This window comes from Mustela putorius, unplaced genomic scaffold (genome assembly GCF_011764305.1).
Source record: "Mustela putorius furo isolate JIRA1106 unplaced genomic scaffold, ASM1176430v1.1 tig00000242_pilon_pilon_pilon, whole genome shotgun sequence".
In the NCBI taxonomy this organism is placed as follows: Eukaryota; Metazoa; Chordata; class Mammalia; order Carnivora; family Mustelidae; genus Mustela; species Mustela putorius.
In genome coordinates, this window is record NW_025421325.1 from 16,177,762 (window position 1) to 16,200,442 (window position 22,681).

The 22,681-nt window shown below is 36.0% G+C and overlaps 1 protein-coding gene across 3 annotated transcripts; it reads left to right on the forward strand.

Moving 5' to 3' along the window:
- The first annotated feature begins 995 nt into the window (after positions 1-995).
- On the forward strand, positions 996-21,940 carry ESCO2 (establishment of sister chromatid cohesion N-acetyltransferase 2). Of its 3 annotated transcripts, none has more exons than XM_004775118.3 (11): positions 996-1,292; positions 2,357-2,425; positions 3,415-4,249; positions 5,978-6,071; positions 7,927-7,984; positions 11,144-11,270; positions 12,380-12,511; positions 13,418-13,507; positions 14,146-14,289; positions 17,746-17,921; positions 21,687-21,940. In XM_004775118.3, exons 2-11 carry the CDS (start codon positions 2,373-2,375, stop codon positions 21,817-21,819), a joined length of 1,842 nt encoding a protein of 613 aa, XP_004775175.1. In that variant the 5' UTR covers positions 996-1,292; positions 2,357-2,372; the 3' UTR covers positions 21,820-21,940. The 3 variants fall into 3 exon arrangements, with proteins under 3 accessions (XP_004775175.1, XP_004775176.1, XP_004775177.1); XM_004775119.3 differs by lacking the exon at positions 996-1,292 and adding an exon at positions 1,339-1,451; XM_004775120.3 differs by lacking the exon at positions 996-1,292 and adding an exon at positions 1,838-2,004.
- The last annotated feature ends 741 nt before the right edge of the window (positions 21,941-22,681 follow it).

Here is a 22,681-nt window from a genome sequence, read left to right on the forward strand (position 1 = left end):
ACGTAGTAGGAACCTTTAATTTTGAAATGAACCCAAATGCTTCCACTATTCATATTCTAGCTCCACCACTTACAAGGTGTTTGTTGGCCACATTTTGTGCTTCACTCACCTGATCTCAAAATGAAGATGAATACACCAACTAATTCATAGGTTACTTTTCCAAGGTGAAGTAAGTTAACAGGTGTAAATGGTTAGAATATAGTGAATGGTTAACTAAACTGATTTGTTAATGATATTCCCCACAGGCATATGCTTCTTGGGGTTTGGACTCAGGACTGTTCTGCTATAAACTCTATGATGGGCCATCCATTACCTGTGTTATAGGGCAAATTCCAAACCAATGAATCTTAGAAATCTTACTGCTTTTGTCACGTGGGAATAATATTACTTATGTAAAGCTCCTCAGCAGTTAGTTTTGACCTGATGGTTTCTCTTTCACTCCGACAGACTACGTTCTATGAAGAAAAGTGCATTCTTTACCCAAATTTATTTAGAACTAAAAATGTGCCTAAGATTGTACCAGACTCTGGTGACACAAAGAGAGTAACAGTAGCTGACAGCCCATGAGTACTTTAAGAACCACAGAGCTTCCCAAAGCAAGAACCTAGCTATATCCTATAAATAGTAATTGTTTTCGGGCCCTCAGTTTTAGTTTCAGTAAAATGGGAATGATAATACATATCTCACAGGTTTGACGAGAAGTAAATGGAATGAAACTCGTAAAGGGTGTGAGATGCCCGGCACGTCACAGATGTTTAGAGCCAAGACTTAATTTTTTTTTTTAATTTAAGTTGAAAAATTTTAAAATAAGCTAGAAATCTAACATATTACTAATTAAAATCGTTAATGAACAAAGCTTCGAACGTAAAAGACAACTGCCTGGAGAATCTTGGGGAGGCTACTTTTCAAAAACATGCTGAACCAGTAACCCCAGAAGGTGACTCAACTTCAAGAGGATGACTTTTTCCGCCGAAAACTACAATCCCCAGAATGCATCTAAACCAGCTCTAGGGAAGGGAGTCCAGCGCTCCCGCAAGGGATTATGGAACGTGTGGATTCCTTGCCTGAAGAGAGCGGTTCACCTGCCAAGGGCGGGAGAATCTTGGAGACCCCCTCCCGGATAGGCGGGGCAACGGCTAAAGAGCGACCAATCACCGAGCCAGCCCTTGGAGGGTCTGAAAAGCGGCGAATCAAAACGCAGCGGCTTCAGCCTTCACGGGCGCGCGGTAATTTGAATATAGTGGAGGAGAAACGGGCTCCACCGGAGAGAGATTCCCGGCTTCGAACCTCAGGTGAGCTGCGGGGGCCGAGGCGCGGGGCGGTAAGACTGAGGAGAACGGGAGATTCTGTGGAACGTGCGGGTGAATGTCAAGGAAAAAGGGCTTTAGCTGAGAGCTTGGCGCCGCGGCGGCTCGAGACCGAAACCACTCGGGGGTTCTCCGCACTTTGAGGTCACCGGGTTTCCATTTTTCTGACTTAAGGTTTCCTTGTCTTTTTGCCCTGACAGGGTTTGAGGACAGGCGCGCTTTTCTGTCATACCTTTCTTCATTCCTCTCCAGAAGAGTCCTCTCTTAAGCAGGGGCTCGACACTGACTTCCAGAGACCCCGGTTTTCTGCCTGTGTGTTACTTTTTTTTTTTTTTTTTTTTTTTTTTTTTTTTTTAATGTAACTAATCCGAAGGAAGGAGGAGAAACTACTGAGCAACATAACCAGGCTCTCTCATGCTCGAGGATTAATGTGCAGGATTGTGTTTATTTTCAGCAGCGGGAGGAGCTCCTAGTCTTTTATAAGCAAGGCTTGCTGTAGGCTCCTCAGGAAGATGGGAGAGGATTATGCTAAACCCATTTTCTTGCATGAATTCTGAAGAAAAAGCTAGAAACGGTCTCTGCCTTCATTGAGCATTTGGGCTGTTGAGGAAGAAAGTTAAACCACCAAGAAGATGTGTTAAATGTCGTATTAAGGAAGTGTGGGGTCTGGTGAGGGAAATCACAGGAAGATATCCCGGTAGAGTATTTAAACTTGGTGTTAATTAATCCGGCTAACTAAAGGGGAAACTGTGCCCTGAAATGGAATTTGAAAAAACAAAACAAAACAAAACAAAACTTCTTCCTTGGTGGGATCATTTTCCAGCTTGAAACATGTACTAATTCTTTTATTTCTTCTTCTTAATTGCTACTGTGAGACCGTGTTTTCCTTTTTTTTTTTTAAACCTTTCAAATATTTATTAAACTGATTCTTTTTAAAGTACCTCTCCATCAAAAAAACTTTTGCAGACTCTGAAAGTATAATTTTGATAGCAGTGACTTTTATACATATTGGATAAATTTGGTTGTTATAATTTTCCTGTTGCTTTTAGGAGTCCAATTAAGAAGATGTCAGCTTTTACTCCAAGAAAAAGGAAGCAGCATTCTTCAAACTATGACAAGTGAGTCTCATCCCGTGGTTAGAAACTCCTAAAAAAGTAAAATCCACCTTTTTGTCTTTCTTATATTTCCTTTCTTTTTCTTAAAATCTCCATTATTCCACTTATCTACTTGTGGCTATAGCAACATTTTAAATTCCAATTCGAGGGCGCCTGGGTGGCTCAGTGGGTTAAGCCGCTGCCTTCGGCTCAGGTCATGATCTCAGGGTCCTGGGATCGAGTCCCCCATCGGCCTCTCTGCTCAGCAGGGAGCCTGCTTCCTCCTCTCCTCTCTGCCTGCCTCTCTGCCTACTTGTGATCTCTCTCTGTCAAATAAGTAAATTAAAAAATCTTTAAAAAAACAAATAAATAAATTCCAATTCGAATCTGGAAATACTGTAAACTTTCAAAATTAATTGTTCAGTGCCTTTGGAGAGAATCAGGAAGAGCTGTTTTCTCTGACTTGGAAATGTATGTTAAATCTTTTATTACCTTCCTCCTTTCTGTTCTCTTATAATAATTAACATAGTGGTTTTCATTCAGTACTTTTCTGTGAACAATCTTAGAAAGTCTGTTTACTCACTGCTTACTACATGTCATAATAGGAGATAAATTACTCTGCATAGAACAGGCTTGAGAGGGTCAGTTTATTACATAGAATTAATAATTTTAGGGAACTTATAGTCAGTTAAGCCTGGTGAGCTCTGAATATATGGCCAAAACTTACAAATAGGTTTTAAAGCAAGGGCGTGCCACGATATAAAAGCTTTTTTATTAACAGTGTTTGTTATTGTAAGCATTATTGGGAGTTTACTTTTGAAAAATATTTGAATGTTTTGGTAAAGACACAATTTGATAATCCTGTTTAATAAATAATGTGTATGGATGGATGTTTGGTAGAGAAGATGTATTATTTTTAGTATGACAGACAAGTATGGTTGTTTATTACTTAGCAATAGATTGCCATAAAATTGAAGCACGATGATACTTAAAGATGGACTTTCTTTTCATAGCCTATTATCAGACATTCCATCAAAGAAATTAATTCTGGACTTTGCTGAGAATATACTTCCATCACCTGACCAAAATTATATTTGCCAAAGAAGTGATAACAGTGAAGAAAAGGCACATTGCTCTCAACAAGGCCATTTCCTTTCAAGTCCACTCGAAACAACTAAAAAAACCAAATTTCCACCTGCAAATCAAGGTTCGCCATTTAAATCTGCTGTGTCTACTGTATCCTTTTATAACAAAGACAAGTGGTACCTCAACCCATTAGAAAGAAAGCTGATAAAAGAGAGTAGATCCATTTGTCTAAAAACTAATAATGAAGACAAATCTTTTCCCGTTGTGACAGAAAAAATGCAGGGAAAACCAGTCTGCTCCAAGAGATTGAATAAAAAACCACAGAAGAGTTTAACTTCTAAGTGTCAACCAAAATATAAATGCATCAAGCCTCTATCAAAGAATTCTAAAAATTCTAAGCAAAATCAAGTGGCCTATAAGCCAATTACAGAGAAAGAGAATAGTTATTATTCAGCTCAAAATAATCTGAATGCTCCTCGGGTTCTAAGCCAAAAAGTCAAACCACAAGTTACACTTCAGGGTGGAGCGGCATTTTTTGTTAGTAGAAAAAAGCCCTGTCTTAGAAAATTGTCTCTGGAAAACAAGCCATTATTGGGACTCACACAAAAGAATATATCAGAAGTGATTGAAGATTCTGATGTAGAGACTGTCAGTAAAAGAAAAAATTTTGAGACAAGGCAAGTGCCAAAGTGCTTGTTACTAGAAAAAGAACCGAACGTCGAGCTACTTCATGCAAGAAGTAAAAATGAAAAATTAATAAAGGTAAAGAAAACCAAATATGTAACTTTAAAAATAATTAAAACTTCAGTATACGTAATATATATGTTTACATAATACGGTTGAAAAAAAATTTTATTTTCTTTATTGTCCAAAGGACTGTTTTATGAAGCCAAATAGTATGTTTAATCACCACAAAAGAATATAGGGGCAGGGTGGAATGATGGGACTTTTGCTCTCTTTTTTGGCTTAAGGAAACCTAAACATTTTCTTGCATTAGGTATGCATTTCATTAAATCCCCTTATTACTGAAGTCCAGAGAAGCTTAGCAATTTTTACTTGGTAGTATTTTTAGAAAGTCGAAATAACAAAACCAGGGTAGTAGTTTTTCAGTCTATGAGCATATTGCTTTTGTTTGTTTCAGCTCATTATTTAAAGTGCTAGATTCTAGAACATTTAGAGAAGACAAAGTACAACTTTTTTTTAATACCTTGTTTTTGCTGGCTAAGCCATGACATTATGATTTTACTAATTCTTCCTATTTTTTCTGTCAAAAAACACCCCTATATCTTGACTGGAGTTTTGGGTTTTGGTGATGTAAGTGTTTAAGTTAATCAAAACTGATCAGATTGTATACTTTATATCTGTGGACTTTACATAAATGTACCTAAGTTTTTAAATATGCACAATTCAGGGTAAAATTCTCAATTTAGCAAAACCAAGTGGTGGTGTGGGGGTAGTTTCTACATTTCCACCCATCCATCTTATTGTTAGTATTCTCCCTATCTGTTTAGTAATAGAGAACATTTATACAGAGACCTGATGAATTCTTGGCAACTGTCTTTTTTGCCTTATTTTCTTTTCTGAACTTCCTTTTGAGGGGCTGGGTATTGGGTTCTGTCTAGTTTTCAGTAATCTTTGAGAAGCTGGGTTTTTGTGCATCTTAAATTTGTGAAACTGAGCTCTGCTCAAGATTCTTAATAATTTGTTAAGTACCTATTAATAGTATTCATCTCATCTAGCCAAGGATGAATCCTCTTTTCGTTTGTGGGTACATCACCTTTCCCCAACTCATTATGGTGCCCTGAGAAATGGTGAACTGATGTGTTGTCCCATTTCTACTGAGATGTAATGGTCTTGAATAAGAGTTCTACTTTGATCAAAAGGGGTTATTTCCTTTCCCCTCAAGCTACATATTCTGAGTCTTACCAAATTAGTAGTGTTAGTGAAATACTTGAGAGTGTTTTCTACTTTGCTTTTCTCCACTTCCCTGCTACTGCCCAAACAGGTAGGATTTGGAAGTCTCTCCAGCTACTCCAGAGTGGTTTTTTTTGTTTTGTTTTTTGTTTTTTTTCCCCTTGGCTGCCTCTTTTTTTAAAGTTCATGACAGAAGGTTGTTCCTTCCAGTTTGGTGGCTGCTGGGGAAATTTTTGCCAATTTTTTTTTTTTAACTTCACTATCATAGAAGGGATGTTTTATAATCTTCAATCTACCATCTTTACCAGGAAATGTAATATGTTTTTGACAGGATGACAATTACAGTATTAAATATGTGCCCTCTGTCTTTTAAAAGATTATGTACATTTAGTAAACAGAGAGGAAATTTCCTTAAAGTAGTCTGAAAATTGAGGATTTAAAATCAATTTAAAAGTGTAATTTATAATAAACTTGATATTTTGCTTTAGGAATAAATCTATTGGGATTCATTCATGAGATAGAAAATAATTTAAGAATTATAACTTTCCTTTAATTTTCCCTATTCATTATTTTCAGGATTCATTAGGTGGAGTAGTTTCTTTAAGAGAATGTAAACCTAATGAAAATAAGTGTTTTCCTTCAGAGGATTCTCTCAGTGAAAACAAGGCAGGTAAGTAAGAGAAAACTTCTCAAAATGAATTTATTTACTTGTACTGATAATTCATGTGTCAATATGGAATTATATACTGTAATATATTGTGAGGTTTTTTATTTAGTATGTGAGCTTCTGTTTTGTATCTTTGTGTTTATCTCAGTAACACTGTTATCAATGGTAAGCATTGCAATGCATTTTGAAGACAAGGAGAACTTGGGCTGGAATTTAAGACAAAATACTGATGCATAATTGGTCTATGCGATTTGGCCAAGTTACTTAGGCTCCTTAGAACTTGGTCTTCTCATCACACCTACCCTACCTATCTTTTACCCAAAATAATAGGAAGGAGTAAAACCAATTTATGTTATATATATGTGATCAAAACCCTGTTGTAAATAAGCATAATTTACGAAACCATAGAAAGAACACTGAAATGGGCATCAGGAACCTTAGGATTTTGTCTAGGTCTGCCACTGTTTAACTGTGTGATCTAGGGAGGAGATGGCTAAAGTAAGGGGTTGGTCTTCATTTTTAAATTTCTCTTAGTTCTGAAATCCCATTATTAACTCGTGGTGTCATTGTTCAAATAACCAGTATTTACTAAACTATGAATATACAGACAGGTTAATTAACATTTTATTTACCAACCAGATTCTTGGTAACTTGACCTTGTTGGCTATATCTGTAATTTTGGAAATAAATTAAATTCAAGGGGTATATATGTTGACTATGAGAAAACTGCAGTTTATAGGAAGAAAACAAAGATAAAACTAAAAGCATAATCTGGAACTATAGAACGTAACAGGACTTAATGATATACACAGAAGGATTGTTCATAATGATAATTCTGAAATACACGGTTAATAACTAGTATTTACTAGGTGATGAATATGGTTTAGGCAGTGCTAAGTGTTTAGTATGGGTTGTGCTATTATTGATCTAATAGAACATGTAACAGAACAATAATGGCTTTCTCTTTGCAGTAGTTATAATGTTTTCTTTTAAAATACATTTATTTCAGTACACTAAGTCCATTTAAAGAAAAATATTTAATGAAAAATAATACAGATGGCATAAGGATATGGTAAGATTCATAAAGGTAGTATACAAATGGTAAAAGTTTAATTTGTACTTCATAATTAGTTTATCATTTCTCACAATAACCCTAGGAAATGGGTTTGTATGCCCATTTTATAGAAGAGGAAAGAGACTTAGGTTAAGTAACTTAGCCACAGCAGATCAGACCTGTTTTGGCCTTGTTTCTAGAGAATGAGCTCTATTTTTCAATGTGAAGTTTAAAGTTTGCTTTTTTCTACATAGCCCACTGCAACATATTTTTCTCTAGTCAACTACTATTTTAACTTCGATCTTTAAAACTTTTTTTTTTAAGATTTTATTTATTTGATAGAGAAAGCAGGGAGATCAGCAAAGGGAGAAGCAAGCCCCACACTGAGCAGGGAACCCAATGTGGGGCTCGATCCCAGGACCCTGAGATCATGACCCAAATCTAAGGCAGATGATCAAGGGACTGAACCACTCAGGCCCCCCCATCTTGACTTAATTTTTATGGAAAGTGCTGTCAGGTTTTTTTGCATATGACTGCACCCATTTGTTGACTGTCCTTTCTCAGCTTAATTACTTTTGCTTCTTTGTCAAAAGTGGTTGGCTGTATGTGTGTAGGTCTGTTTGGTGCTCTCTATTTTGTTCCATTGATCTATTTGTCCTTTTGCCAATACCATATGGTTTTGATTACTTGTTAAGTCTTGAAATCAAGCAATTTGAATACTTTGGTCATATTAACGTTTAAAATTTTATGATTTAAAGCTTTGAGTTTATGTTATAAATTATTGTCATTTTTTCCCCCTCCCAGTTTCTCCTGAGTCCATTGTTTATCCCATCTTCAGTGTGTCTCCTGTCAGTACAAAAAGGTAGGGATTGCTCTTCTTTAATGTTTAAGTTGTTTTTAATTTTGGGTCCTCTGGGTATCTTTCTTTCTTGCATTCTTTAATTTGGAGAATATTTTTTTTCCTCCCCACTAAGGGAATATTGAAAATAAGATGAAATCAGGTCCTCTCATAGAAACTTCGTAAGAACCTAAGAGTTGAGAGAAGGGAAAAATCTTTATGGGTTTGAGCAATAATAATTGTTAGCTTTTTTTTAAATAAAGATTTTGTTTATTTGAGCGAGAGAGAGCATGAGTAAGGGAGAGGCACAGAGGAAGAGGGAGAAGCAGACTCCCCACTGAGGAGGGAGCCTGATGTTGGTCTCAATCCCAGGACCCAGAGATCATGACCTGATCCAAAGGCAGACAGATGCTTAACCAACTGAGCCTTCTAGGCACTCCATTTTGCTAACGTTTTTATTACAGTACCTGACCCATAGTAAATAGTTTATATTCTTTATCTCACTTGATTCTTACAGTAACCTAGAAGGTAGGTAGTATTAATAATTTTTTAATAATTTCATTTTCAGCTGAGGAAACAATTGCACAACTCTTAGGTATAACAACTTTTAATAGCCATGATTTGAATCCATATCTGAATTAAAGCCCATTCAGCTATATTGTCTTTCCTGGGTGATAATATATTAATAATAGTTCATGTTTAACAAGCATTTATAGCTTCACGATGTAGGTACCATTATTACATTATTACCTGTTTTATAGACTGGGAAACTGGCCAGAGGAGTGAGTAACTCGCAGCAGTTCAGTGCTCTTTTATAAATGCCAGCTGAAGCTACCACTATCCTAGTCAAAGCTAAGACTGGGTTGAGGGAGCATTGGCAGGTGTGAGCAGGATAGGTGGAAAAGCTCTGGAAAAGAAGTTTCTTATAGTCTTAACATCTTCCTAAGTAGTTTTGCTCCTTCTCTCCGTACTTGATTATAAATAGCAAGGTATTGAGCAAGGAGCTTGTAACTAAGTTTTACTTTCAGGACACCTTAACTTCTGTCACCTCAGAGACTGGGTTGGGTAGACAACTTTCTCTCTTCAAAGGCCATTTTGCGGGTTTTTGTACGTTTCCATTTTTTCATCTATGTCTTCTTTCATGAGTATTTATTGCGAATTGAAACCTGCCACAATTGACTGACAAAACTATATACACTAATCTAGCCTAAGGAGATACTAGGATACTATTGCTTGAATTGCTCAAAATTTCTCTTTATGTAGGATCCAAAAGGTCAAATCTCATCAATCCCTTACAGTTTAACCTATGATTTTTAATTTAGGTAGGTTACAGATTCTCCAGGCACCTTGTCTCACATTTTTTTTTGTTCATTCACTCATTTGGCCAACATTTAGAGTACTACGCGGTACTGAACTGTACTGAGTTTTGGAGCTGTGAAGATAAATAACACATAGTCCTATCATTGAAGTTATGGTTGGAGGAAGACCGGTATTTAAATGAGTACATATAATAAAGTGTTAAAATTACTAGGATAGAATAAAGGGGGTGCCTGGCTGGCTCAGTCACTTGGGCATTTGCCTTCAGCTCAGGTCATGATCTCAGGGTCTTGGGATTGAGCCCTGCATTGGACTCCTTGCTCAGTGGGGTGTCTGCTTCTCCCTCTGCGCCTTACCCCTTGCTTGTGCTCTCTCTCTTTCTCTTTCATAAATAAATAAAATTATAAGAAAAAAAAATAGATTGTGGTCATACATGCAGGGGTGGGAAGAGCTGAGTTCCTTAGCAAAGTTTGCATAAACAGGAGGGGTTAAATCAACCTAGAGAATGTGTTTTATTTTGCAGGTGTGTACCATTAGAGGTATGTCAGGTCAGTTTAAAAGCATCATATCTAGCATTTTTTAAAAGGAATAATGCATCTCTCACACTTATTTTCAGTAAGTCGTTTAGTGGAAATTCTTTGTTTTTAGTTTTATATATGTGTATTGGTCAAAATGTAAAATACATTTCTTACCAAAATATTGCCAAATCAGTCTGAAAAATATTATTCTAGTCAAATGATAACAGGGTTGGTTGGCTTAGCCTTAAAGCACTGGACAGGATTTTTTCTAGTGTTTGTTTATTTAACTTGTTAGTTTTCTCTGAATCTCTTGCTTTGGGCCCTTGGTTTTTTACTTGCTAATTTTCTTTTACCTCTACCCTCCACAGATTTTTATTCCTTTCATTCTTGGAAACCAAGGTCCTTTCATTATAAGACAAGAGTTACAAACTCGGCCTACAGAGACTGGTGAAGAGTGCATACCTCATCTAAAAGAGCATGCACGCTATTAGTTACATTCTTTGAAGAAATAGTGGTCTGGTGATATTATAGTGTCTCTTGCAATATTGAAAATACACATTTTTAAGTGAAGTCTGTAGATTTTGAAATATTGGTAGCTAATCCAAAGTTTTAAACATTGTGTAAGCCAAACAAAACATACCTGCTAGCTGGATTTGGCCTAGTTTACAACCTCTATAAGCCAATCCCAACATTCTTTCCTAATGAGAACAGGTTGCCTCAACACCATCTATCCAGCCAAAATATTTTTTTCCTAAGTATTTGAGAACAGTGGAGTAGTGCATTTGGTATGAGGACAAGTGAATATATTAGCCTCATTCAGCTGCTCAAGTAAAGAGTTGTTAGATCATGAAATGCTGGTGACTGACTTCCTGTGGAACTGTGAGGTTCAATAATAAATCTGCTTATTTTGTATGGTGTTAGGAATTTCTTTATGCCTACATTGGTAGTATTATGCCTACATGTCCTAAAATTTGGTAAAGAAAAAAAAAATTTTTTTTTTTTTCACTTTTTAAGAAGGAAGTCAACTTACAGCTATGTATGTACATGTGATACTTTCGATGAGAGTCCCTTGGATTTTGAGTTAGAAGATAAGGATTTGTGTCTTACTGCCATTCTTTACTACTTTGCCTGGATGAAACTACTGATCCTCTCTGCGTGGGTTTCAGGTTTCTCTTTGTTCTGAGCCATATTCATTAAGTTACTGTCAATAAAGAGCAATAAAAATTGCAAGGTTCTCTGCAAGTATTATATACATATGTGTTTTCATTGTAAGTCCTTAGACATTTTTAATTTATTAAATAATTAAATGCTATTAAATATTAAATAATAATTAATTTTCATTTCAAAGATCTTTAGTTGAAGAACAGTCTTCTGTGGAATCCATCATATCTGCTAACTCCTTGAAACAGATCAGTATGCAGAAAAGTACTAATACCAGAGATACAAATAAAGGAACAAAAGAGCAGCTCATCATTGTGAGTAAATTTAAAACAAAGCTTCTCCTGTTTTGTGGCTCTCACATACAGAACATGAAGTCAGACATGTTGGCTTAGCGTAGTTAACATGGTTTAGAGACATTTTGAGTTTTGTAAATGCCAGCTTTGTTGTAGTGATAGCCTTTAAAGTTAGTAGAGTAGATTTTCAGACTCATAATGTTAGGCAGTGCTAGTAATTTAGTAGAATACTGATGAATAAGTTGTCTCCAGATAAGGAAAATTATTAGTGATCCACAAAAGATGTAATGAGCATAGCCACACTGTATTAGACCTGGGCTTGGCAAATGATGGCTATGAACCAAATCTGAACTATGGCCTGTAAACTAAGAACAACTTTGACGTTTTTAAAGGGTTGGCAAAAAGAAAAAGAGAAGAATATGAGACAAAAGGAGCCTAAAATATTTTCTGTCTTTCCCCTTGCAGCAAAAGTTTTCCAGCCCCAGTATTCATTCAGAACTCGGTGTTTTTAGTAGCATTAAGTATTGCCTTATGAGATAAAATGGAAATTAATAAGCCATAAAATTGAATATTCCTGACTATCCTATAGTCATGAATTTAACTGTGCTTTTTCTGATCTTTTATTATGTATTACATTTGGGGTTTTTTTTATTAACTCTTAGGGCAAAGAATTTTAATATTTTGAGTCACTTAAGGAAAAAGTACTATATAACGAATATACAAGTCCTGAGATTTTTGCCCTACCCCTTTGAAACAAGGCCTTTTCAGATCTTTCATTTAAGAGCTTAATAAAGAGGCTCTATTGTTCATCTTAACTATTGTCTTTATGATTTAATTTGATTCCTTCTAGAACTATGGGTCCAGGCAAGGAATCTTGATTTTTTTATATTATCAAAGAAATAGTTTCATTTCTTTCATCAATTTATTGCATTTTTAAGTTTCTTCTCATTCCATTATTTTTAGGAGATGGGGGAAGAGCATATAATAACCAGACTTTCATTTAGTATTTCACTCATGCCGGCATAAAAGAAAAATAGGGAGAAATTTGAGTGAGTGGTTACATAAACTAAACATAGAGCTATTTGTGATATGTTTAAGATGGGCTTTCTCTTTTCTTTTCCCACATATAGGACGCAGGTCAGAAACACTTTGGAGCCACCATGTGTAAGTCTTGTGGCATGATCTATACTCCTTCCAGCCCTGAAGATGAACTGCAGCATGTTCAGCATCACTACAGATTTCTGGAGGGCATCAAATACACTGTAAGTCAGAAATAGTCTTTCAGTTTGGTCTAAAAGTAAAACTGCCTTAGAAGTTATATTTCTTTTAAAAATAAATAAATAAATACGTATATGTGTGTGTGTGTGTGTATACATATATATTTTTTCTTTTGCTTAGATGTTGAAAAGGCATATATGATCCATAAATAATATCATCTGTAGTTTCATTGTCTTAATATTTGAGGCTGACGATACTCAAAAGCTGAATTTTAATAAAAGTGCCAGTTCAAACTTTCTATCCTAATATAAGGGAAGTATTGTTCTAGGTTGAGTGAACACCCTATTCCTAAGTCTAGCCTTTTGAGCAGAGCTGAACCATGAGGATACAAAACTGAAAGACTTGAAACCCTCACTTCCCTGGACCTCCTCACTTTACTTTCTTCTTTGTAGATAGGATTAGAAAAACAGCTTTTCTGTGACTTCTTCAGACTCTTTTCTTTTCTCATAGGAGAGGTTCCATCTTTTTATTAAGCACCTTTCTAGTCCAGTACATCCACTTGTTGGCTTTGTGATGGTTCCTGCTACTCAAATGCATTTCCTTTTTTCTTCTATTTTTAGTGTGGTTTATTAAAACTGCTTATTCTAGCCCTCCCCCACCTTCCTACTGCTATTAAGTCATCATTTTTTCTCTATATTGCTATGAAGGGCTCTTTAATTGACTTTGTCTTATTTTGTAGTAAATTATGTACATGTCTCCCACTAGGGTGTCAGCCTCCTGAGGACTGGCATTTTATTTTAGGCATCTTTTATTTCCCTTTTCACATTCCTTTACATGGATCATGTCTTTTTTCATAGCATTCATCGTTCATCTTTTTGTTCTCTCCAGACTGTTTGATGGTTTTTTTCCCCCTTCTTCAATTAAACTGTGACTTTTTTTCTTTTTGTCAGGGCTGGAAAAAAGAACGTGTAGTAGCACAGTTTTGGGATGGGAAAATTGTGTTGGTCCTGCCACGTGATCCAAGTTATGCTATTAGAAAGGTATGGAACATTAGTTTTTTAATCCTTATTCTCCTCCTACTCCCTATTTCTCCTCTCACCAAGAAATCAACCTAAGTATAAAATACCATTCCTAAGGGCTAATCCACTTCAGTGCACATGCATCTTTTAAAATATAAATAAATAAATATTAAAAATTAATTAAAAATTAACATAATAAAAGGTGCACTTTCATTCTGGTTTATATAAAACTAAATTAAAAATTATTAGACAAAATGTCAGTAAAAGATTAAAGAAAACAGTTGTCTGTTTTATCTTTTACCTTTATTTTCACTTATGAAAGATAAATTAAGCTTTTTAATATTGAGAAATTGCCCCCGTAGTCTTTTTCTGTATTGGTATTGTTGTTTCTTGGGCGGGATGATGCGCCCCCAGTAAACAATGAAAAAAGCTGAAACAATCTCTTCTGGCACTTCCCACTCGTTGCTCCCCCAGGAGTCTGAATTTCTTTCCGCTGAGAGTAATATATAAAATCAGTTTTTCAGACCCTGTTTCCAGAGTGACAGATACATGCAATAGTGAAGTAATTTGGGGAGTGTGTAAATTTAGGAAATAGAGGTAAAGGAGGCTAAAATGAGAGTAATCATAAATTAATCACTTCTCATGTCTGACATCGTTAGGTAGAAGATGTCCAAGAACTGGTCGATAATGAATTGGGTTTCCACCAAGTTGTTCCCAGATGTCCAAACAAAACCAAGACGTTTCTCTTCATATCTGATGAAAAGAGAGTAGTTGGGTGTTTAATTGCAGAGCCCATCAAACAGGTATGGTATATGTCTTTTAAATTATTGTCATAACATGTGAGCAAAATAAAGCAGTTGGGTGAAATCTCAATAAGCATTTTAAGCATGCTACCATTAATGACTTTTTTCCCTACTAAAGTATCCTTGACCATGTGGATAATTGAAGTCATTTATTTCTATTAGATTTGGCATTTTGTCATATGTAAGCAGAGTAAGTCAGTCTTAGGTTCATGTAGTCCTCTCCATACCTGGGCTGTAAAATACAGGGATTTTAAATAAGCAAATCTATAGAGCCCAGATATTGAACATGTGGCTTAATGCAGGTTAATATATCTGGCAAAAAATTATTGTTCCTTAATTAGCATCTATTTTAAGTGCTAATTAGCAATGTTCTGGAAGAAGAGTTGGCAAACTTTCATCCCATGGACCAAGTGAAGCCCACCACCTGTTTTATAAATAAAATTTTAGGGGCACCTGGGTGGCTCAGAGGTTTAAAGCCTCTGCCTTGAGCTCAGGTCATGATCCCAGGGTCCTGGGATTGAGCCCCACATCAGGCTCTCTGCTCAGCAGGGAGCTTGCTCCCTCCTCTCTCTCTGCCTGCCTCTCTGCCTACTTGTGATCTGTCAAATAAATAAATAAAATCTTTAAAAAAAAATTTATTGGAACATAGCTATGCTTTTTAATTTCCTATTATCTAAGGTTGCTTTTGTAACAGAGACCACGTGGCTCAAAGCGCCTAAAATACTTACAACTTGGCCTTTCACAAGAAAAGTTTGCCAACATTTGTTCTAGACTAGAGAGAGATAGTTTTTGTCTTGAAGGAGCTTACAGTATAATCTTTAGCTAAAGAGAACTATAGTTCAAATATGTTTTTTTTTTTACCAGACTTTATAGTATTCTACCCTTATGTCTCCTTTTAAAAATACTGTTTCATTGTCTTAAAATGAAATTTACGTAAATGTATCCTTTACCTTTGTATAGGTCTTCCCTTTCTCCTCTCATTTCTACAACCTTTTTTTTTTTTATTTTTTTTAAAGATCACATGTACTTATTTGAGAGAGAGCATGCGCACAATCGGGAGGTGGGCAGAGGGAAAGGAAGAACAAAATTCCTGGCTGAGCTGGGAGTTGGCTGCAGGGCCCAATCCCAGAACCTTAGGATCATGACCTGAGCCAAAGTCAGATGCTTAACAGACAGAGTCACCGAGGCACCCTTCATTTCTACTATCTTTATTGTTCTTCCTTATTTTCTCTTTTTAATCTGCCTTTTCATTGTGTATATATGTGATACCCATAAATATGTGTGTGTATGTGGAAACGTGTGTGTATATATACGAGATATATACACAATATTTGTGTGTATATATGTGAGGTATATACAGACATATCCACATATACACACACATAATATAGGGTGTCTTGTGGGTTTATCAGAAAATGGAGAGAAAAGTTACTGGTTTGTATTAGTGATCAATTTGGCTTTTTCTTTCATTTTAAGGAAGTAGACTATTTATGTAGTGATGATAGGCAAATACAGCCAAATATATTCTCTTCTACTTTTTATTTCTTATTTCAAAAGCAAAGTTTTCTTGATGTTAGTTAAAAATTAAGTACCCACCTATCAGAATAGCTACATTTAAAAATAGTGACAATACCAAATGCTGGCAAAGATGCAGGGAAACTAGATCTTTTAGACATTGTTGAAGGAACATAAAATGTTAAGACTGAAAAACATTTGCCAGTTTTTGGTTTTTTTTTTTTTTTTTTTTTTTTTTTTTTTTTTAAGATTTATTTATTTCAGAGAGAGGGAGAGAGTGCCTGTATGTGCACCCAGTAGGGAAGGGCAGAGGGAAAAAAAGAGGGAGTCCCAAGCAGACTCCATGCCAGACCCAGTGCCAGGGCAGGACTCGATCTCACAACCCTGAGATCACAACCCAAGCCAAAGCCATGAGTTTAACACTCAATGAACTGCACCACCAGGCACCTTGGCAATTCGTTAAAATTAATCATACATTTTGCATATGACCCAACAATCCTATCCCTGGGCATTTATCCCAGAGAAATGGAAACTTACTCTACACAAAAGCCCATACCTGATTTTTTTTTTTTTAACAATTTTATTTATTTGACAGAGATCACAAGTAGACAGAGAGGCAGGCAGAAGCAGTGGGGTTGGGGGGAAGCAGGCTCCCTGCTGAGCAGAGAGCCTGATGCGTGGCTCCATCCCAGGACCCTGAGATCATGACCTGAGCTAAAGGCAGAGGCTTAACCCACTGAGCCACCCAGATACCCCCCATAACTGAATGTTGATAGCAGCTTTATTTGTAGTAGTCCAAGCCTGAAAACAATGAAAGTATTCTTCAGTAGGGAATGATTACACAACTGGTACATCCATACAGTGGAATATGACTTAGCAATAAAAAAGAACAAACTATTGATATATGCAACAACTTGGATAGATGTCAAGGGCATTGTGCTAGTGAAAAAAGAAAACATGATCTCAGAAGGTCACCTGAAGTATGATTCCACTTAAATGACATCCTCAAAATAACAGAATTATAGAGATAACAGATTGAAGTAGCCAGGCTTTAGAGCTGCTGAAGGGAAAAAGGTGGGTGACACTGTACAGAGGCAGCAAGAGAAAGATCTTTGAAATGATACAGTAGCTCTGTACGGGTTGGCTGTGGTGCTGCTTAAATGAATATACAGGTATGATGAATTGTTCCCTGACATGGAACTATATGCATACATTATACCTATGTTAATTCCTTGGTTTTCGTATTGTATTTTTTTTTTTTAAAGATTTTTATTTATTTATTTGACAGAGATCACAAGTAGGCAGAGAGGCCGGCAGAGAGAGAAGGAGAAGCAGGCTCCCTACTGAGCAGAGAGCCTGATGTGGGGCTCAGTCCCAGGACCCTGGGATCATGACCTGAGTTGAAGGCAGAGGCTTTAAGACACTGAGCCACCCAGGTGCCCCTTGGTATTGTATTACAGTTAGGAAAGATATAACCACTGGAGGAAACCCGGTGAAGGATACATTTTTTCAAAATAGAAAGTTTTAAAAAAATCCTTAAATACCAACCAAATTTCATAGTTAATTTGCAAAAATCTTCTTTAGTATAGTCAGTTTTTTGGGATATCATAAATATGGTTGAGGCTGGAGAGAATGGGAGAAGTTTACGTACTAGATTAAAAGTAAGAGTCTGATTTTTCTAATTTTTTAATCAGAAGGAAGTTTCATAATGGTATATAATACTCTAGAATGTAGGAATATCTCAACAGCACTAGTTTTTGTTTTTAAGCATTGTGTGACTAAATGGATAAGAATTCAAAAAGTATCAGAATTTTAACATTTTTGGTGAAGGTATATAACAGGATTAATTTTAAATATTTAAGTTTTAAGGAATGGCTTTTAAAAAGAAATATGAACACAGCTGTTTTTGTTAGCTCTAGATGTGTCTGTATATCATTGCAGGCCTTCCGTGTCCTTTCTGAACCAACTGGTCCAGGATCCCCAAGCTCTAAAGAATGTCACCGGGCTTGGCAATGTTCAGATGTACCAGAGCCTGCAGTCTGTGGAATAAGTAGAATCTGGGTCTTCAGACTGAAACGAAGAAAGCGCATTGCACGACGATTGGTAGATACTCTCAGGTAAGAAATAAAATAAAATGGATCTAGACCCAGATTAGCTTTCCCATAAACTTTCCCAGCTCATGAGTCAAAGGGAATGATGTTATTAAAACACTTTTGTTTAAATATTACCAAAGTCAGGCTAAGGCAAGTGTTGGCACTGGGGGGGAAACGCGGTTTAGGGCACAACATTCCAAGTTGAAACATGATAACCCAGAGCTACTCAAACTACCTGTGGTGAAAAACTAGTTTAATTATATACCAACCCTTTAATAAAAACAATAAAATGAGATGAATTGCTAGAAAATGAAATAGAAAATAAGAAATATAAGCCCAAATTTTTATTAGATTCAACAGAGGTAAATAAAAGTAATAAGGTAAATAACATTGCAATAAATACACTTTATACAAACAAAATTCAAGTTTAAAAAATAACTATATATATTGTACTTGTTCATTGACTAGTGGGTGACCAGGTATAATTAATGAAGACTTACTGTAATTCACGGGTACAACTAAATGTAAAAGTGAATTAGCAAGGCAGCCCATAAAATGGGAGAAAATATTTGCAAATCATTCATTAAAAAAGGGTCTCGTATATCCAGTATATATGAAAGAATACTTACTACACAACAATAAAAAGACAGGGAGCCCAACTTCAAGATGGGCAAAAGATTTCAGTATACAGTTCTCCAAAGAAAAAATACATATGGCTTCTATCAGGGATTTGCAAACCCAAACCACAATGAGATACCACTTCACACTCACTAGCGTGATTATAAGGTTTTTTATTTTTAAGAGGGAAAATAACAAATATGGGTCAAGATATATAGGAAATTGAAATCCTTGCATGTTGCTGGTAGGAATGTAGGATGGTACAGCTACTGTGGGATAGTCAAGTAGTTTCTCAAAAAACTAAACTCTTAACCATATGACCCAGCAATTCTACTCCTAAGGTATATACTCAAAAGAAATGAACGCATGTGTCCATATAAAAACTAATACATAAAGCTTCATAACAGCATTTTTTGTAAGAGCCAAAAAGTGTAAATAGCCAAATTCATGATTAACTGATATATATATAATGTGGAATTTCCATGCAATAATACAATGGAATATTATTTGGCCACAAAAAGGAATGAAGTGTTAACCTGTACTACAACATGGATGAACCTTGGAAACGGTATGCTAATTGGGAAAGCCAATCACAAAAAAAACCCATATTATATGATTCTATTTACAAAAAATATCTAGAACAGGCAAATCCATAGATAGAAAATAGACTAGGAGTTTCAGACTAGGAGTTTCCAGGGACTAAGGACAAGGTGAGCAGAGAGTGATTATAAATAGGTACAGGGTTGCTTTTTGGGGTGATGAAAATGTTCTGGAATGGATATTGGTGGTAGTTTCACTGTTGTGTGAATATCCAAAAAAAACACTGAATTGTACACTTTTAAAGGGTTTTATGATATATGAATTATATCTCAATAAAAAACAGTGATTTGCTATTTTAAACTCCCAGGTGCACATTTTTAATAACATTTAATTATTTGAAGTTTCTTCCATGACAGATGAACTTAACTTCTTGCTTCATAATGTACCTACCTGATCTAGGTTGGCTGGATGAGTTTCGCAAAACTTCCCCTCTACCCGAAATCAAGGTTACAATCCAATGACCACACTTTGATCAGACCAGAAACCAGGTTTCAAGTAGCACTCGTCTAGCATTTTGAGTCCTGTTTACTTTTTAAAACCAAAACCGCTGCGGGATCCAGTGTTGGGCCATCATCCTAGTCCCCTACACATGCCTTATAAAGGGGAGCAGTGAGAAAAGTTAGTGTCTGTAAGATTTTTGACAGTTAATTATGAAATACCTCTACTTTCTGTGTATTAAGAGATGCATGCCTTTGGCATAGGGAATACCAATATCAAATCATCTTCACCAGCCTGTAGTACAGTGCTTCTCAAATGGGAACGTGTGTATGAGTCACCTGGGGATCTTGTTAAAATGCAGGTGTGAGGGGCACCTGGGTGGCTCAGTGGGTTAAGCCGCTGCCTTCGGCTCAAGTCACGATCTCAGGGTCCTGGGATCGAGTCCCGCATCGGGCTCTCTGCTCAGCAGGGAGCCTGCTTCCCTCTCTCTTTGCCTGCCTCTCTGTCTACTGTGACCTCTCTCTGTCAAATAAATAAATAAAATCTTAAAGAAAATGCAGGTGTGATTCAGAGATTCGAGTGGGGCCTGAGAATCTGCATTCCTATGGGGCTCTCAGGGTCTGATGAACGTTTCTGGTCTATAGATCATACTTTGGGTACCCAAGCAATAGGTTATCCATAAGCAATAATGAATAAAAATTACGTTGCCTTCAATGAAAAAATAAAAGCACATTCATTTGAGAACATCTCTTTCTTTTCATGTTCATGAGTTAAAGCTACAGGCAGCATAATTGGCAGCTATCTTGTATAAGAGGAGCTTTGGGCTCAACTCTCTCATCTATACAGGCAATACATCTTTAAATCCTCGTAAGAGTTGAATATTGTTCCTAGTTGTTTTACCTAAGAAGCAACTGAGACTCACCTGGGATTATTAATACACGTCTACACTGATAGGCCAATAGAAGGACAGAGTTAGGGCTCAAACCCACAGATCTAATGTTCTTTCCACAGCTGATACCACTTATAAAGATAGAAAGACCTGTTGAATCAAACCAATATTTTGCCTTGGATTCTAGTAAATTTAGCAATAAACTTTGTATGAAATTGCTTAGTATACCATATGCTTGTATCTTCTAATTGAATCCAATCTTTGGTTTTATATTTTTTTTAACTAATTTCAAGCCTGTAGGAGTAGCAAGAGTAGTAAAAAGAAACCCTTATTTACCTTTGCCCAGATTCATCAAGTTTCAACATTTACTTTCTTCCTGAATTATTTAGAAGTGAGTTATGTACATTATGCCTCTTCAGCTCCTCTTACTTCAGTGTGTATTTCTTAAGACCAAAGATAAAAGGTAGTCTCTTTCGTAAGCATACTTCAGTCATCAAACACAGGGTATTGAATGGGAATGTAATGCTTTCATGAATGTATAGTTCATATTTCTGTTTTGGCATTTGTCTCAAATGTCCTTCATAGCACTTTTTTTCCCTGCCAGGATCACATTGCACATAGTTGTCCTAGCTCTTTCGTCTTCATCTTCCTTCACTTGGACCAGTTTCTTAGTCTTTGTCTTCTATGGCATTGAAGAATTTGAAGAGTACTGGCGGGTTATTTTTGGAATATCCCTCAATTTTGTTGAATTCTTTTAACCATTTGATTTTATAACTGTTAATCCTAGCTAAGCTGGGTCAGGAGAGTTGTGGTCAAATACAGGTTACCTTTTGCCTCCTTAAAGCTCTGAGCGTGTGAGTGTAGTTGAGGAGAATAGTTGTTAAAATTATTGATGGTAGCTTTTTGGTTTTAATGAACTGTTGCTTTTAGTCAGCAATATTATTGTCTATTCATTGCTCATCATCATGGATCCCCCGGCATCAGCTAGCTGGTTTTTATGGTTCCTTTTGCCTCTCAGCAGAATTTTATCTGGACCTCAGTTTGCTCATCTGTGAAATGGTATCATTAAACTTCCATCTCTAAAATCTAAGGCATTAAATCACTTTATCGTTTAATAATTTTAACTTTAATCAAGGGTATTTAAGGGGATTGAAATTTTATAATTGGATTGCTTTAAAATAAATTATAATGATTAACCAGAATTTTAAGTTTGTTCCATTGTTAAATTGTCTTTCCGTCTTTAGGAATTGCTTCATGTTTGGCTGTTTCCTCAAGATTGACGATATAGCGTTTTCTGACCCAACACCAGATGGCAAGTTATTTGCAACCAAATACTGCAACACCCCTAATTTCCTTGTATACAATTTTAATAGTTGAAGTCAATGTCTATTATCAAACAGTTACTGTGTGGATGAGTTCAGACAGCCCCATGTCATATAATGTGAACTATTTGACAAATATCAAAATAAATCTGTTAAGACACATATACACACATAAACCTGTGTCAGTTTTGTTCCTTATGAATTGAAAAGTGAGGGATAAATTTGTTAAAAATTATCTGGGGATTCAAAAAAGAAAAAGAAAACTTTTTGGATAATATACTGACAAGCGCTGGAATCCTTAATTATGAAACTTTGTAGCTATAGCTGGAAAATGGCGTGCCTCCTACTAAAAGCATTGGCAAAGCTAGTTTCCACAGATACATACCCATTTTATAAAGCATACTTTTGCACCAGGATTATCTCATGCTTAATCAGAAGCAAATAGCAAAATTTTAAATGTGCAAATAATTTCAATGCCTGGTCTTTAAATTTAATTCCTGAATTCTGTACAGAAAGTTCTCACTTTATAGGTATCGGCTGGAGGAACTCAGTTGAAACAGATATAGAAAGTATTTTGAATTTTTAATTTGTGAGAGGGCTTTTCCATCTTTATGGTAAAGAAAGTGTAAGATTTCCATATCCTTTTATGTAGAACAGAATTCTATAGCTTAAGGTTTTAATCCTTTCAAAAATCCTATTAAGCAAAATGTACGTGTCACTAGATCTGATTACAGTTAAACGTAGTAATTGTACTGTTGTCATTTCATGACTTTCGGGAGTGTGAAAATGCTCATTGTGCTGCTTACCTTCAGTGTGCTCGTTGTTGGGGATTGATGGCATTAACAGAATGGACCCCCAGTTTTATTAGACGATTCATATGGTTATATTTTTAATATGTTTGCATGTTTAAAATACAT

Bases quoted from the DNA above. Each gene is read 5' to 3' on its own strand.
- ESCO2 (XM_004775118.3), top strand. From the start codon at position 2,373: ATGTCAGCTTTTACTCCAAGAAAAAGGAAGCAGCATTCTTCAAACTAT. The intron at 11,271-12,379 runs GTGAGTAAATTT...TCCCACATATAG, and splicing joins CAAAAGAGCAGCTCATCATT to GACGCAGGTCAGAAACACTT. The intron at 12,512-13,417 runs GTAAGTCAGAAA...TCTTTTTGTCAG, and splicing joins TGGAGGGCATCAAATACACT to GGCTGGAAAAAAGAACGTGT.